Raw genomic sequence first — 16569 nt, forward strand, 5'->3', positions numbered from 1 at the left:
AGACCGTTCTTGATGTAGAAAAAGCAAAGTGATAAAGAAAGGAACAGAGGGCACACAACACAGAACCCAAGTGCAGTGGAGGATTTTCCTTTACAGTATGCATTTACTGAAAATACCCGTTTTGCTCTGCCAAACTGAAGATGTGAGTTCCTAAAATGCATCTCCTCAAGAAGTTGGCTTAAGAGCAAAAAAAGTTTGAAGTGAGCGCGGGCGAAATCGTTGCATTTGTCTCCCTCAATATTGACGATGAAAAAGCATCCAAAGCTAATTTTCTTCTCTCAATATTTAGTGTTTAATCGACTCCAAAACACTGGATGGTCACTGAAATCTTCCAGCTTCGTGTTTGTGAATACAACAGCCACGCACAGTTGATCACTCACAGGTCTGCTGCACAGTTTGTATAAATCACAGCATCACATATACACATGTTAACTATAAACCAGTGTGTTACTTGTTAAACACATCTGGTTGGGGTGTTTGGCAGTGTAACTGGATGCAAGATGATCTCAGTCGTTTGTTTATTGCTGATAGTTGATCAGTCACTAAACTGGTTGGTCCCCTCCGATGTCTAACCGAAAAAGATTTCGGCCTTGGATGTGAACAAAGCAGGTACAAGTGTTGCACGGTGCTCTCCATAAACTGAAATGTGAAAGACGTATGGAGGTGTGGGGTGAAAACTTGGAGATTTCTTGTGCTGCCTCGAGCTTTTATAGTCTGATCTCTCACAGAAGAAAGAACACAGAGCTGCAGCTCAGAGTGACTTTCCACAAAATCTCATGGTTTTTCTGCTGTCGACTTCTGAATGTTTTTTTCCTTTCTTACATTGCACAAATGGAGAAAAGAAGAAGACCTCTGTCTGAACAACACAGACGCAGATATTTGCACGTGTATTTATTATTTATTTCGTATCATTATAATTCTTACATTTTAAAATCTCCTCTTTCCAGGAAATCTAGCGAGTCTGTGTGAGCATGCTGGCTTTTTACCAGCACTCTGATTTATATTCACACAGTTATTCACAACCAGGAAAGACTATGGAGCAGTCGGAGGAAAGATCAAGAGGGGCCAACTGTGAACCTCACCTATGTGGACCCCAGGCCTGCGAGCCAATGAGAAGAGAGTGGGGTCCTCATAAAATGAGGGGCGTCACTTCCATTAGCTGTCTTTTGTTTCTTAGTGTCTTTTTGTCAGGTAAAAAACGAGCTAATCTTTCTTGTAGTGTGTTCGAGGGGTTAGGAATATACCGTGCTAAACCACCTAAACAAAATACTTGGTGGTAGCTTAACATGCAGGTGATATTAGCCATTTGTGTTAGCCCTGTAGAACCAAGTGAAATAGATTGTAATATAATATAACCTGGAATAAAGCAGAAAATGTAAACCTCTCGTGTTGGTAGTGTAAGTGTTGGATTTTAGCAAAATTATGTGTGCCCAAACTCCTACTACCTTCTAAACGTATACATAAAATATAGGAATAAAAAAACATTTCTCCAGTATTTTTTAGAGGGTAACTTTGTTATTTTGTATTTATTATTCTCTACTCTGTTCCTATTGGCTCACGGACCATCGGGTCCCAGAGGTGAGGTCCGGTCCCCAGTTGGACCCTTTTCAGAAAGATGCCTGCAGGGCACGCAGATAGAAAGGAAGTTGAAACAGCTGAGGAGCTTCTTTCTGAAACTTGATCTTTCCCCCTATAAAAGTGTCAGGATTTTTTCCAAGCATCACGGTGAAGCATATTCAGTGTAGTAAGGAGTCAGAAGAAAACCGTTTATGAATTTTTACATTGTTTAGATAGCAAAAACCTTCCCAAAACAAATGTCACAATGAAACATTTTAGTTATTTTGTTCTAGTTTTTCTTTTGCGTTTGTATATGTGTGGGTGGTTTGGAGCATGTGTGCCCGTCTTAACTCCTAAACCAAATATTTTGATGAAATATGAACCTTTGTTGATGTAATCCATAGTAAAGGTCATTTAGCGACTACAAGAAAGCAATAATAAAACATGTCACCATGTGTAGTAGCTAGGCTCATCACACTTTCAAAGCTGAAGCTAAACCTTTATTCAACTTTAATTCTTTTTTTGAACCCGTCACTTTGATTTTCTAACTAATGACTCAAGAAAACATTGCTTTGGGCATCTTTTGAATGCAATTTCCAAGCATGACATTGATTATCTTGGCTTCATAATTATCTCCACATGCTACTGTAACTATACCACTGTATTTCACATTGAGACGAGGCTCGGTACATCCTGGGTGAGTGATTATATGAACTGTAAGTAAATTAGCTGTGAATAAATGCCTTTTAAATTAAGCATTAGACAAAGACACCCTGGAGTTTAATGCTATACATTTTCTCAGTGATCTAACAGTGCAGTCGGTGGCAACACAAAGAGCCACGCTGTCAAACAGAAAATGACTTACGTGCTGCTTCTGCAACAAAACCATTACAACATTCAGCTTTCTGTTTTGCATTTTAAATTTGAAGCAGTGTTTTTTAAATCAGCAGCCTCATTTCGATGTTTTGTCTCTTTTCCGTCCTTTTTTTTTGGTGATAAATTGGAAATGCAAAATAGGTACAGATGTGTTTATATAATGGTGGGTTTTTCATGTAAATAATGGCTATACAGTTTCAGAGATATATGAAAAACATCTGCGACAATGAGCTATAATTATCACTCTGAAACACCACTGAATAAAACATTTATACTCAACAAGTTTCAGCCTGGAGAAGATAAATCCCTTTCTTATTTATCAAAGATTTTTCCGTCTGAGCTGTTTTTGACAACACTGTCTGTCTGTCTCTCTGAATTGGCATATCAAAAGGCACTTTGAAGTGGGACATATGGTAAAAATGACCATATTTTATGTTCAAATGTGTTTTTTGAAGTCATGTTCGATATACTTGACTGAAATTTATTCTTCAATTTTTTTCCCCTCCCAGTCCTGCATTTTTAAAATTACAATCATTACGTTTTTGTCTCAAAATTGCTTAAATAAGGGAAAATTCCTCTCGTGATCTTTTGACTAATAGCAGTCGTATGTTATGTTTGTGTCTCAGGGGATTGCACTGCTATTATTTTAACGGAGACAACCCAACAAAAACACGGGCCTCTGTTGAGTGTTTACTGTATAATGGGTGTGACAGGCTACCTTAGCCCAATTCTGAGGTCACTGCTGGTGTTTCCTACAAGGTATGACAGTTTTACAACTGCAGGGGCTCAGACCTGGATCGTTTCTGACATCTTAGACTGCTGCTGCTCTATGTCTGTCTCACAATCTCTCCCCTTTTCTTTCTCTCACTTTCTCCTCTTCGGCCTCTCAATCTTAAACACTCTTTTCTTTCTTTCATTTCCTCACACACACACACACACACACACAGGCAAAGAAATTATATCAAGCCTTTTCTCAGCCGGACTCAAAGAGGACTCTTGAGCATATTTTAAGCCTAAAGTCTTAATCTCTCATAATAGGCTTCTTTGTGCAAGTCAAGGAGGAAGCCCATGCATATTTCTTTTAAAACAGCCCTCTGTTGGTGTCGGAGGGGGCTAATTGTGGTGATAGCCTAACAAGCATTAAAACAACACAACTACAAATGCCATAAGGCTACATTTTTAAATTTTGCAGCACAGTTAAATTGCAGTAATTGCAGCGGGAGATTATGCAACAAAAATAAAAGATAATTCTCACAGCGCAGCAGGATTTTTTCAGGGCAACATTATGTGGTTACTATATTGGTATGTGCAGCTTTTCCCTCAACGCACACACACTCACACATTTACATCCACCCTATAACACAGTCTATAAGTGCTATATCCGCTATGCAGCACAGCTGGAGAAATGTGAGGCGAGCCTGATTTCGGCTTGTTTTACCGTTTCTGCAGGCAGGAATTCTCCGTCTTTGCTGAGGCTTTAAATGCACACAGAAGCCGAGTCAGCCAAGACGGTGCAGCAGTGTTGTTCGGCTGGGACGGTGGCAGCAGAGCAGGAGCGATTCAGATGTTCTTTATCTTCCCGCTGCAGAGTGAAATGTAGAGGAATGTAAGCTGTACATTTACAGAGGCCCTGAGGAAATATAATACTCCTTCTGCATTGTGGCTGTGCTAATGTAATTATGCATAGTTCCTACAATAGCTAAAGAAAAGATTGCTATCCAAGAATATAAACATTGTCTGCAAGAACGCCTGTTCATTTTAATAATAACATTATTATTTTTTTAGGCAGGACCTCGGTGGAGCGGGTCAAAAGGTCGATCCTGTAAACATAACATTCCAGTTTTGAGCAAAGTTTAGGATAATTCCTGAAGAAAAAATATATATATACCTCAAGTGCACACACACGTACAAGTATATAGGCCACATGCAGTCAGCACACACACACACACACACACACGCACACACACACACACACACACACACACACACACACACACACACACACACACACACACACACACACACACACACACACACACACACACACACACACACACACACACACACACACACTTTAGCCCGGCCTCTGTGATCTGATTTTGATCTTGTTTGATGTCTTTTTGATGATGGACATGAAATAATGTCCAAATCACCAGGGGCTGGAACATCAAACAGATTCAAATGAAAACACGGTAATGTCTTCTCGGACTGAACCTTATTGCGCCTTCATTTGCCGCTGCCCCATGGAAGCTGGGCTTTGACCGCGCACAGATAAAAGATGAGTTGATAAATGAAGCACTTTCATCTCCAACAAACTTTGACAACTTTGCAGCGCAAACACTGCATGGCTAATATGCTGCATCATAATGCAATCAGATAATCACAGATGGTAATGTCAGCGACTCTATGAGACGTCAAAGGTAGGGAGGGAGCATCTTTAGAGGAGGATGAATGGCCGGAAATCATCACAACGGGATAAGGAGAGCGCGGGATATGCTGATCTTTGTATCAAGAAGCCCTCCAGTGTTATTGAGGGAAAAGACATGATCATCTATATATTGTTCAATTTCAGAATCCAATGTTCTTTAAGATAATAGGGTGAGCGAGCTAATACACAGCACAGGTGACTTAGTGATAATGAACCAATATATATGCATCATGCAAAAACCGATCCTTATGCTTCACAAAGGAAGCTCAGCACATTCACTCATCACAATTTTTTGTCTGTTATGAAAACGCAGACGGAGGAAACCTCCCGTCCTCGCAGTGACATCACACACGCCCCCGAAGGGATAGTCTCATGTGAGGCCGGTTGTGAGCCGCCATGTCGATTCTCCAGTGTTTATAATAAAGAAGCTTTCGCAGACAATGGCTGGCCCATTCTCTGCGAAGCGTGAGCGGGTCATCGACTTTGCATTAAATTTGATTTATATCTGAACAGAAGCCAAGTTTCCGTATAATTCACAGACCGGTTTGGTGTGTCTCCGGGCTTTTTGGATGGCTCTGTGTAAACCGAGAGGCTGATGTTCAAACAACAAGGCAGAGAGCCATAGTGGACTCAGAGCTTTGCCTTGGCCTCCGTGTCAAGTCTCCTGACAGCGAACTGGCACCCAGCTCAAACTAATAAAGAGCACCACCCAGATCCTACAGCGGCTGCATGCACTACTGTACGTCTGCTGACTGTGTGTGTGGTCAGTTGGAGCGGGACACTCCTGGAAAAGTCACGGCTGAAAGACATATCGAGCTCTAAATCTGCTAAATCTATGATGCGAGTCTCATCCACTCTGTCTCCTCTTCGGATGATGTGCTTACAGTTCAGCACATGGAATGATTTAGACACCGATCACAAACGATTATGGCACATCTTGTTAAACTTGCATAATTACTGTCATAGTGTATTCTTATGGTGGCAGTTAAAGGATGAGGCTGTTGGATATTAGTATATCTTAGTTATTGTTGACAAATCCTTGCACGCAACATATTTCAGCCAAATGTCAGCTTGTCAAACATAAATGTTTAATTAAGGTAGTATTCTCATAATTGATAACAGATGAATCTTTAAATTCAATTAGTGACCTGTTGAATTTTTTCTGTAATTTATCACATGCTGTCAAATTTGGTTTACAGGTGCAACTCCTGAAGCTTTCATTTCTCAAAACACATTCACACCACATGGGGCAAAACTGTGTTCCTTATTTATATGACTTTATTGTATTTAGACTTTTTTTAATTCATTATAAAAGATAGAAGAGAAAATTAGTGACCTAAACTATCCTCCGAACATTTTACTGTTTAGTGGATTGTTTATGTCACTAATTCTATCTTTTATAATGTGTTTTAATTAGGGCTGTCAAAATGAACGCGATAATAACGCGTTAACGCAAATTAGTTTTAAAGCCACTAATTTCTTTAATGCATTAACATAACTTTAGGAGGTTGTAGTGGGCTCAGTTTTATAGCTAGAGTAAAGATGCTAGTATCATATGAAACTAGAAAACCTATCTATTGGAATCCACTGGTACCAACCATGTCATCCCAGCTTGTCGGGAAGAACGCAAATAACACTGTGAATTTACCCTAAATTTTGCAGAGGAAAAACTGTCATGGCCATTTTCAAAGGGGTCCCTTGACCTCTGACCTCAAGATATGTGAATGAAAATGGGTTCTATGGGTATCCACGAGTCTCCCCTTTACAGACATGCCCACTTTATGATAATCGCATGCAGTTTGGGGGCAAGTCATAGTCAAGTCAGCACACTGACACACTGACAGCTGTCGTTGCCTGTGGGGCTGCAGTTTGCCATGTTATGATTTGAGCATATTATTTTATGCTAAGTGCAGTACCTATGAGGGTTTCTGGACAATATTTGTCATTGTTTTGTGTTGTTAATTGAATTTCAATAATAAATATATACATACATTTGCATAAAGCAAGCATATTTGCCCACTGCCATGTTAATAAGAGTATTAAATACTTGACAAATCTCCCTTTAAGGTACATTTTGAACAGATGAAAAAATGTGAGATTAATTTGTGATTAATCGTGATTAATCATGGAGAATCATGCAATTAGTTGTGATTAAATAATAAAAACAATTTACATAAAAAAATGTATGTTAAGCACTTTGAATTGCCTTGTTACTGATTATGCTGTATAAATAAACTTGCCTTGCCTTCATTTTCCTGTTTTACATTACTGTTGCATAATGCACATAAAGGTGAACTGTGACAGTGAGAAACCTGGAAACAGTCTGTTAAAACCTGTGTTAGCATGTCATGAGTTCATTCGTCAGCTGTAGAGAATATCTAACTTTAATAATATATATATTTAACTTTATTATTATGTCTTTCTCAATGAGAAACACAAGCGTCTTCTGTCATACTGACACAGCTATTTGACATGTGAAAGCCTTGGCTTAAGCAATGATAAAGGGGCATTTTATTTTGGCAACAATTTGGAGGCATTTAACTTACATGATCAGCTGCTTCTTTTGGGATATTTCCATAATATGCGAATAATTGTCTTCGTCTCCGGACACCATGAAACATGGCCAATACTAGTTGACATGAAAGAACAATTCAAAACTTGCTCAATTAAAACAAATTCCTGAAGACCTCTCTCCGTTTTGTTTCCAGTTGGTATCCTCTTCTTCTTCTTCTCTTATTTACTGGCAGATTATAACCATGCACAGCTTATAGAGCCACCTTCTGACCAATTTATTGGCTCGCATTTCTATTAAAAAAACGCTTGACAATTCAATGGCAACTCGGCTACTGTTGCACTGAGTTCCTTCATTGCAATTAACATGGGTACTGTAGTTTATTTAGATTTTATTTTATTTCGTCCAGCTGCTGTAAATCCTCGCTAGCGCACCCTTAATGTGTATTAGTCCGTAGATGAAAATAGTCCACAAGAAAACCATTAAAGCAGCAGTGGGTAGAAAATGGAGCAAATATGATTAAAAAAAGTTATTTTTATAAAACAGTCTCTGTATCCTGACAGTAGTGCATGAGACAGGTACTCTGAAATATAGATTATAGTATTTAAAATGCATGTAAAACATGAATAAGCAGCCAGACATCGGAGAACAAGAAAAAAATTTCACATTTATTTGATATCAAACAGGAGTTGAATTAAATATCAGCTGATGATGGGCTCTTACAAAAGAAATAAAAATGAACCTAATCAGTGCTGCAACAACTTTTCACACTTTTCCAACCATGTTCTTTTTTCCTTTTTTTTCTGAATAGTTCAGTTAATAAATTAATTAGTGTCAAAGGATGAAATATGTCCGCAAAAACTGCAATATTGCATTGACGTGAACATAAGTCTTTAAACCTGACAATTTCTTTCAAGTAAAATAAATTACACAAGTTTCCAATTCACTCCAAATCTGTGCATGGCCCGGTGTCAACAAATATACTACTGGCAAAAACTCATCATTCATGAAAGCAAAAGCACTTCACAAGCAGAGACGTGAGCATGATTTCATATGGACTGATATCCCTCGAAACTTTTTTTTTTTTTTCATATTCAAACATAATACAACGAGTCAAGTGTGAGAGGAAAAAGCACATTTCCACCATTTGTATTAACCTTGTCTGAAGAATCGTATTAACATTGAAAGGGCATAACTACTGAATGGTTGCCGTTTTGCTTTTTTTTTTTCTTTCTTTTTCTTTTTTTGACTTTTTACACTAGTGGTACAGCAAAATATATTTTCTTTAGCTGTTACTTTGACAACAGTTAAATGTGCAATAGAGAAAATATAAGGCCTGAGTCTGAATTAGTGGTTTCTTAACTTTACAGTCCCGACTGTGTAGTGGAGCCACACTAGTTCTAGTTCTGTACTTCATGACTAAAAAGACCCTGGCTCTGCAAAGTCCCCCAAGAGTATGTCAGGAGTTTCATAGTTCTTTGCTTGGAGTATTTTTTTATCCCTTATTCTTCGACAGTACAGTACAACAGAAATGCCAGACTTATCTCTGACGCGGCGGCCTGTGTGTGTTATTCTCTGCACCTCTTTAGTCCAACAGCAGAGCTTTCGCAGTCCACATTTGTCTAGCCTCAGATGGACGTGTTTTGTGTGTTAATCTGTGTGCAAAAGTCATTTCTTCATTCCTTTTCCCACCCAACAACATTTCACTTCCTCTCCTAACAGGAAGGGCATGTGGAGTGCAGAGCCAGACTTGCCGGCTCTCTTGACATCAACCGAAAGCAGCCATCTGTTAAAACCTGTGCAAACAAAGAGGGCCGACTCAGAGGCTGGTAATGAGCTGCATTTGTCCGTCGGTGGGCGCCTCTCCTTCCTGTGCGCAGTCTTCATTGTTGGGTGGGATGATGCATCCGTCGCTGGTGCCTCGGTTTATGTGGTAGTAGGACAGGGGCTGTGGCGCGTCGCCGAGCTCGGGCATGCTTTTATGATACGCGTCCTCGCTCTCGCTTCGTGGCGAGGAGGAGAGCTCCTCCTCCTCCTCCGGGGGGTACGTTGAAGCTGAGGGCGAGGGTGAGTCTCTCAAGTTCGGCATGCTGGTGTAAAGGGAGTCTCTATTATTATTGTTGGGTGAATGGGAGCCCGTGTCCTCCACTGCGGTTACAGTCTCAGAGCCGTGGCCGCCCTGCCCCTCCAGGCGCCTGGGGGCCTTCTGGGCGCTGTAGAGCAGGGAGTGAGTCCTCTGGGGCAGGAGGGGGGCCTCCAGCGCCTCCTTGTGGTGTGGGTGCAGGAGCAGCTCCAGGGTGGCGTGGCCTCCTCTTCCACTTCCTCTCTGGGGGGATGAGGCCTCGGCGTGATCCGCCACGATGGCGTCATCCTCGCTGCCGCTCCCACCCCCACCCCCACCTCGGTCCACTGTCACTCTGGTCTGCGGAGGCAAGGCTCTGTCCTGCTCCCTCGGGACGTCGCGACCTTTGGGGGCCCCGCGAGGCCTTAGGTTGTTGTGGACAATCTCAGATATGATCATCTTCTCAAAGGCAGCATCATCCAGGTGGAGGCCCCCCAGGTCACCTGGGGCTCGAACGCCAACGGTCTCATAGTCGTCGTCTCGCAGGGAGTAGCTGTTGTTGAAATTGCCATTGAGGGGGAGGGTGTCCATGGCACTGATGTCCCTGCTGTTGCTCAGAGAGTGCTGTCCTGCAACGAAAGGCAAACAGAGCACGTGAGATGATTTTTGGCCTTTTGTGTAGAACATAACAGTGTCCACTACACCATCCACATACAACTAGATACTGCTCAGGACACTTCACTCTTGTGCTCTTTGATCTCTGGGTTAATTTTAATTTTATGCAAATACAGAAAGTTTTAAAATTCAAAGGAGAACCCAATCAGCTCCCCACCATGTCCATCCTCATTATGGCTGAATATCATTAAAGCCAATCTAAGAGATTATCCTGAACAATATTGAAGAAATGAGAACAGAAGATGACTTAAAAAATAGAGTACAGCAACACGCTATGAAGTAGCTGATGACCAGGTAACAACACAACAGCATACAAAAAGCAAGAAAAAAGAAAAGTTGATGAGGAGGTGTTGTGACAATAACAATGAATAAAACATTCCACCTGTTAAAAAGAAGGCAAGACAAAAGAGTAATGTCGAACACAGATGGCCAGCCACCTCTCTGCACCGGAGCCCCACAAGCACAGCAACAGCCCCCACACACCACGACAGACAGGCACGGTGCAATGACTCACTTTGCCAACACTCACATCAAGTGTGTCTGCTCAGGCTATCTGGCCTAAGAACAGCTGATGTGCAAAAAAAGTAAAACAGATGCTTTTTTTCAATTGCAGCAGAAACAACAAAATCACTGAAATAAGACCAAAGTGGAAAAAGCTCGTAACATCCAGCCTGGATTCAGTCCATCCAACTCTTTGTGTCCTTGGCATTAACTTTAATTTTTAAGCCCATGTGATGCTTTTGCTCAAATTGTTGTAGGTAGATAGAGGAGAACGACAGCGAAATTATGTGTTTTAACAGTTTGAGAGAGCTAAAGGACAAATCAAGGACAACTGAATCCTGGACTCAGCAGGTGAAAGGGTTTCAGCAGCAAGCACACAGTCTTTTTTAAAAAAACCTACAATAGAAGGAGGAACATTTCCTAATATTTCTCTCTGAATGCCACACTGTTTTTCCCTTTTTGAAGAGTACATAAATTTTATGTGACCAACACACACACACACACACACACACACACACACACACGCACACAGAGAGAGTGGAGTACTCTAATTTTGTGCAGCCCGATGACTAAGCTCAAGTAGCAGGATGACAGCGAAGGGAGGTAGTTTGATTTGATATGAGCATTTTATTTACTGGGTACACTGTGAGCCTGTAAGTGAAAGGCTGACATTTTACAGGGTGAGGGGAGGTTGTCAGAGGGAGAGCAAAAAAACACGGGGAATCTGTAGTCTTCGGTTTCAAATGAACGTGTCAGGAAAAAGCATGATAGCAACCTGAAGAAGAAAAGCTCTAAAAACAACATCAAAGACGTTTCTAAAAAGAGTGAATAGAGCGCAAAGAGCAAAAGGACAAAAAAAAAAAGGGGGGGGTGGAAGATTATTAGACACCTCTCTGAATAGACCCTACTTCCAAATTTGCATTTGTTCATGCACAGGCAGTGGTTTTATTGTAGACAGGTAGTGTCTACCGGGAAAGGGAGGAAATGATGTGAACAGAATTCAACTGGACACGGCGACAGCTGCACTCTGGGAACCGTTCCAGCAGAGATTCATCCAAGATGTTCTCCTTACCGATTTTACTGCATCGGATGAACATCTGCAGAGCATTACTTAGTATTAATACACTTATAATAGAAGACACTCTCATCCTTCTCCAGGAGCTAAATGTAATGACTATAGCAGGCGACATTTTTGAAAAAGCTTATGTTAAACTTGACAGTCTCTCGGCGCGTATTTCATACTTGGTTGGTGATCTTCACACCAGGTTTTGACATTTGTGTGTCATGCTGTTGCCTGCCATCCTCAAACTAGTTTTCCATATGTTAAATCTTTTTTTTTCCTGTTTGTCACTGTTGCTCCTGAGTATGAACGCAGCTGCAGTGCAGCGGTTCGCCTCACGAGGAGGAGAAGTGTTTCTACAGGTAAAGGAGGTGTTAATTTATACTGACATTCAGGATTACGTGCTAATTAAATATTTTTATCTGTCTCTGGCGCTCCCAATGTTAACATGTAATTACTACAATGATTAAGCAGGTAAACATTTTAGGGCAATAAAGCACAAGCTGTCTGAACACATACACTGACTTCTGCATCTGAGCTCCTCGCCTGCTGCTGAACTCACAGACGGAAAAAAATAAAAATTGTCTTTGATTTTCTTTGCAGACATTGTTTAGTTCCAACCCTGCTTCATTATCTGTAAGTGTGAAGTGCTCTCATTGTGCTGTAAGCGAGCTCGCAGCACAAAAAAAGACGGTGATGACTGCAGCGGGCTAAAGCTATACATTCCCGCATATCCTCTCCTTACACACTTTTGCCATACTGCCGTTCTTGTATATTCTCTTTTATCATCAAATGCCTGGGAATATCTGAGGGCTATGACTCTGCCCGCATTGCGTCATGAGCTTCTGTTTTTTTCCCTTCTTCTTTGATTGGGTTTCTTTTGCTCTGCCAGCGAGGAACTAGGTCACCATAAACACTGACATGATTTAAATCGATCTAATTGGAAGTAAACTGAATACAATCTAAACATGATGTAAAGATATCAGCTATGGATTAAAGGGGGTAAAAGGATAAACAATCCAGACCAACGTGTGAAGCTCATAATTCAACAGAGAGGAATTCCCATTTGACTGCGCAGTAGAAGAGATAAGATAGCATTGATGTGAGTTTATCTCCTTCTGTGAAGGAGAGAAACTCGTTAGATAACGACGACTGGAAATACAGAGAAGGTGTGAATGAAGAAGAGGAAACGGTGAATCTGGAGTAATTATTCTCAATGTTTTTAATGCATGCTGTGTCAGAGCCACAACCTCGAGGTCTTTAATAAATCTAACACACTTAAAGGAGCGTGTAAAATTAGATTAATACTGTCACGAAAGCCAGCTGCTGGTTAGCTTAGCTTAGCACAAAGACTGGAAACAGGTGGGAACAGCTAGCCTGGCCAGTAATAAACCCGTTAAATCTTGTTTCTTTAAAAACGATAATTTGCTTTTTTACAGGGGATTATGTTCTGGACTATTTCTCGACCGTGACCAGTAACATCTTTGAGTCTCCATTGGTTGCCTAGCAACTGCTCAGAGCCAAGAAATAGTCCGCCCCCACCCCCCCTTCGTAAAACGTTGCATTCTCGTTTTTGTATGCATTAAACAAATGAGATATAACTTGTTAGTTATTGAGCTTTAGAGATGCTAGTAGGCAGATTTTGTTACCTTTGGACAAAGCCAGGCTAACTGTTTGCCCCTGTTTCCAGTCTTTATGCTAAGCTAAGCTTACTGTCTGCTGGCTGAAGCCTTGTATTTAACAGACTGACATGAGTCAGTGTTGTATTGATCGACCGTCTCATCTTACTCTCTCCCAGAAAACAAATAAGTGTATTTTCCAAACTGGCAAACTTTTGCCTTAAAACACACACACACACACACACGCACACGCACACACACACACACACACACACACACACACACACACATACAAATCAATGTAAGAATAAAAGCGGAGGTTGGATGTGCACCTGGGGAGTGAAAGGCCGGTGGAGAGGGGGTGTTGCACACCACCGTTTCTGCCAGGAGGTTGTTATAAGGGTTAGTGTCGTGGGTTCGGAGGAGAGGGTTAGTTAGGAGGTAGTTGCCAGTCATCCCTGAAATAACAGGAAGAGAGAGAGAGAGAGCGAGAGAGAGAGAGAGAGAGAGAAGGGAAAAACATTTGAGGAAAAAGTGCTCGAGGTACTGTACTTCATGGTCTGCGGTGGTGCGCTGGGTAGCTGTCAACATAAACAAACACTGACATTCGCTGTCCAAAATCTGACACCGCAAAAGATTTATGACCTACGGGCCGTCTGCCTTCTATTATGGACACAAAGCAGCCATAGAAACGTTGGTCAGAGCGAGACATTATCTAAACTAAGCTGATGTAACTGACAAACATTATTATCACGACGAGTGTTGACCAACGCGCAGCAACACAATCAACTCCAGTGTTTATGTGAAACAAATCCATCCAAACAAACGCATCCAGTCGAGACACTAGACACAACATAGTCTAAGTGGCCTGCCATGAATAATACAGCATCCCTATCATCCTGAGCATGCTTGTGTAAATCCTCAAGAATGTAATAACTATCCTCAGTCATTTGGATCGGATCGCTGAGAAACTTTTGCGCTGGCATGTGCGTTTAAAAGAAAAAAAATGAAACAAATTCATAACTACAGCCAAATGTCTGCAGCATGAGACGCCGCGAACACTCCCAAAACCTGCACTGACCTCAGCCTGACTTTGCTAATCTGTTGCACCCCTACCTTCATCCTGACAATCACTCACAGGTGAGGATGAGTTAAGGAGGCTGCTGCACTGTCAGAGTTGCTGGGATTTGAACTCAAGTCCTCATCAGTAACAGTTTTATGCCAAACTAAATATCACACCTCTTCAGTCTCTGTTCGTCGCCTTTAACGTGATCCCACCGATCAGGAAAGTGCAGGAAAAATGCTGTGAACTTTGGTACACAGGCAGCATTTAAACGCTGTTTTTTATTTTTGTTTTATTGCTTAACACTAAGAGAAATGCAACATTAAATCTTCCTCTTTTCCAAGCTTGCCACAGAGCAATATAAGCTGCATCCATTGAAGTGTTTACTGTGAACTCATCACAAAGAGAATGGCGCATGTGTCTCGTCTGGTGGCGGTGGAAGAAACGCTTGCTTACCCTGGTTGAGTGTGGAGGTGCTGTTTATGTCTCCTGAGATGAAGGAGGACTCCGACTGCTTCCTCACAGTGTCGTTCCACATCCGTCGTATGCGGCTCTGGGTAGAAAGAAAAGCAGCCATTGATCAGAACTCGACATGGTGCCGCTGTTATTCGAGGCTTCTGGCGCTGAGGGTTGAGCGGCTACGTGGGTTTTGTGACGCTACACTTGTATACAAGATTCAACTAACCCCCTGCTTGATGACACGGACATGCTACTGTGAAACAAAGCCCCGCATGTGCTATTGATCCAACCGATACGAAAAAATGGATACTCCAAGATTCTTACAGCTTGTAATTTGAGAGATCGGCACAGATCAGCTCTCTTTTCTCAAGATAGTATGAGCAGAAGCCGCCAACAAAGTCCTTAGGATAGATCTCACAAAGTCACAATAGAAGAGATTAGAGACCTGTGTGACCTATCCAACAGCATTTATCTCATCTTTTTTTTAATTTTCTCTGTTTCTTTCTTTTCAAATAGGGTCAAGGTAACAGGTATAAAAGAAAGGTTCAAATACATCAATGCTGTCTAACAGCTTGATAGCAAAGCTTAACGTTACACAGTGAAGCCTGAGACATAAAATACTGTACTGAAATTTCTATTGAAATGTTTAAACTGTGTATTTGTGTGAAAGAATCAAGAATGTCTTTGAATTTCTTTCGCTTTACAATTTTACATTTCTTATTGTCAACAAATCCTGTGCAAAGACCAAAACCAACAATGTGTTAGTCCATTTCTCAATACTGTCCAACTTCCCCAGCCTCTGTGTGGCTCTCAGCAACAAGGCCGTTTATTCCTTAAACAAATCTTTAAAAACGGGTCGCAAATATAGACTTTCATTTTTTTCTTTATTTCCTGAAACATCTGGGCACTGTAGTTTGTAACAAACATTAATAAAGCAGGAGTAAATGGTGTATTTATGTGAGAGGAAGAAGCTGCAGTATATCAGGTGTAGCTTACCCAGACAAATACTAGTTAGTAGGATCATGTTATTGTTGGTTTTGGCCTTTTCATGGGATTTGTTGACAATTAAAAACTAAAGAATATTACCGCACTTAAAAAAAAAGAAGAAAAAATACTTAGTTTTTATACTTAACTTTTGTGTTTCCAACTGATTCCACTCATATAACTGTAGTTAATATAAATACAAACGCTTTCACACGTTTTTTTCTAAATCCTAAACCTAAATATATCTGATAGGTGTACACGTACCTGTGTTGCAGATGAGTAGCGGGCGGTGGATCGAGACGTGGCTGTCTTGGCGGCACTGTGGGGGCCCTCAGACGGCAGCGCGCCGCAGCACTGGGACTGACGGAAACATTTGCTGTACTCTTTGCGGACCTGCAGAGGGACAAAAGATCACGGCAGACTGAGCACACAGACAGCGACACAACCCCCACGAGAGATGCAAATCCTAAATCTTTATCAAATGCCATCCAGCTGACAGCAGTTTAAATGCCATATCTGTATGGACAGCAGGGATAACAAACACTGGGATAACATGTTGACAATGCACTGTGATGTAAGTGCTGCAAAGTGAGAATGTATAAAATATCAGGAAATGCCACATGTGAACTTAAAAAATGTCACAATATAAATATGTGCAGATCCACACCTGCAGTGCAAGGATTAGATGGATTAGGAAAGAAATAGGCAGTACCATGTTTGAATTTTATGACAGTAAGGCTGCAACTAATGATAATTTTCATTACCAATTAATC

General features: G+C 41.2%; 1 protein-coding gene across 13 annotated transcripts in view; it reads right to left on the minus strand.

Moving 5' to 3' along the window:
• Positions 1–8020: 8020 nt before the first annotated feature.
• adgrl2b.1 (adhesion G protein-coupled receptor L2b, tandem duplicate 1) overlaps positions 8021–16569 on the minus strand; it is a 95464-nt gene continuing 86915 nt past the window's right edge. For 4 of the 13 annotated variants that reach the window (XM_074651484.1, XM_074651479.1, XM_074651480.1 and 1 more), the window contains 4 exons: positions 16061–16189; positions 14810–14906; positions 13623–13748; positions 8021–10064 (listed from right to left, as the gene is read on the minus strand). In XM_074651484.1, coding sequence (XP_074507585.1) covers positions 9193–10064; positions 13623–13748; positions 14810–14906; positions 16061–16189 — 1224 coding nt within the window. In that variant the 3' untranslated portion in view covers positions 8021–9192. Of the gene's footprint in view, positions 10065–10624; positions 10679–13622; positions 13749–14809; positions 14907–16060; positions 16190–16569 lie in introns of all 13 variants that reach the window. The other 9 variants (XM_074651481.1, XM_074651482.1, XM_074651491.1 and 6 more) reach the window with 7 other exon arrangements.

Source organism: Sebastes fasciatus, chromosome 11, assembly GCF_043250625.1.
Source record: "Sebastes fasciatus isolate fSebFas1 chromosome 11, fSebFas1.pri, whole genome shotgun sequence".
Taxonomy (NCBI): Eukaryota; Metazoa; Chordata; class Actinopteri; order Perciformes; family Sebastidae; genus Sebastes; species Sebastes fasciatus.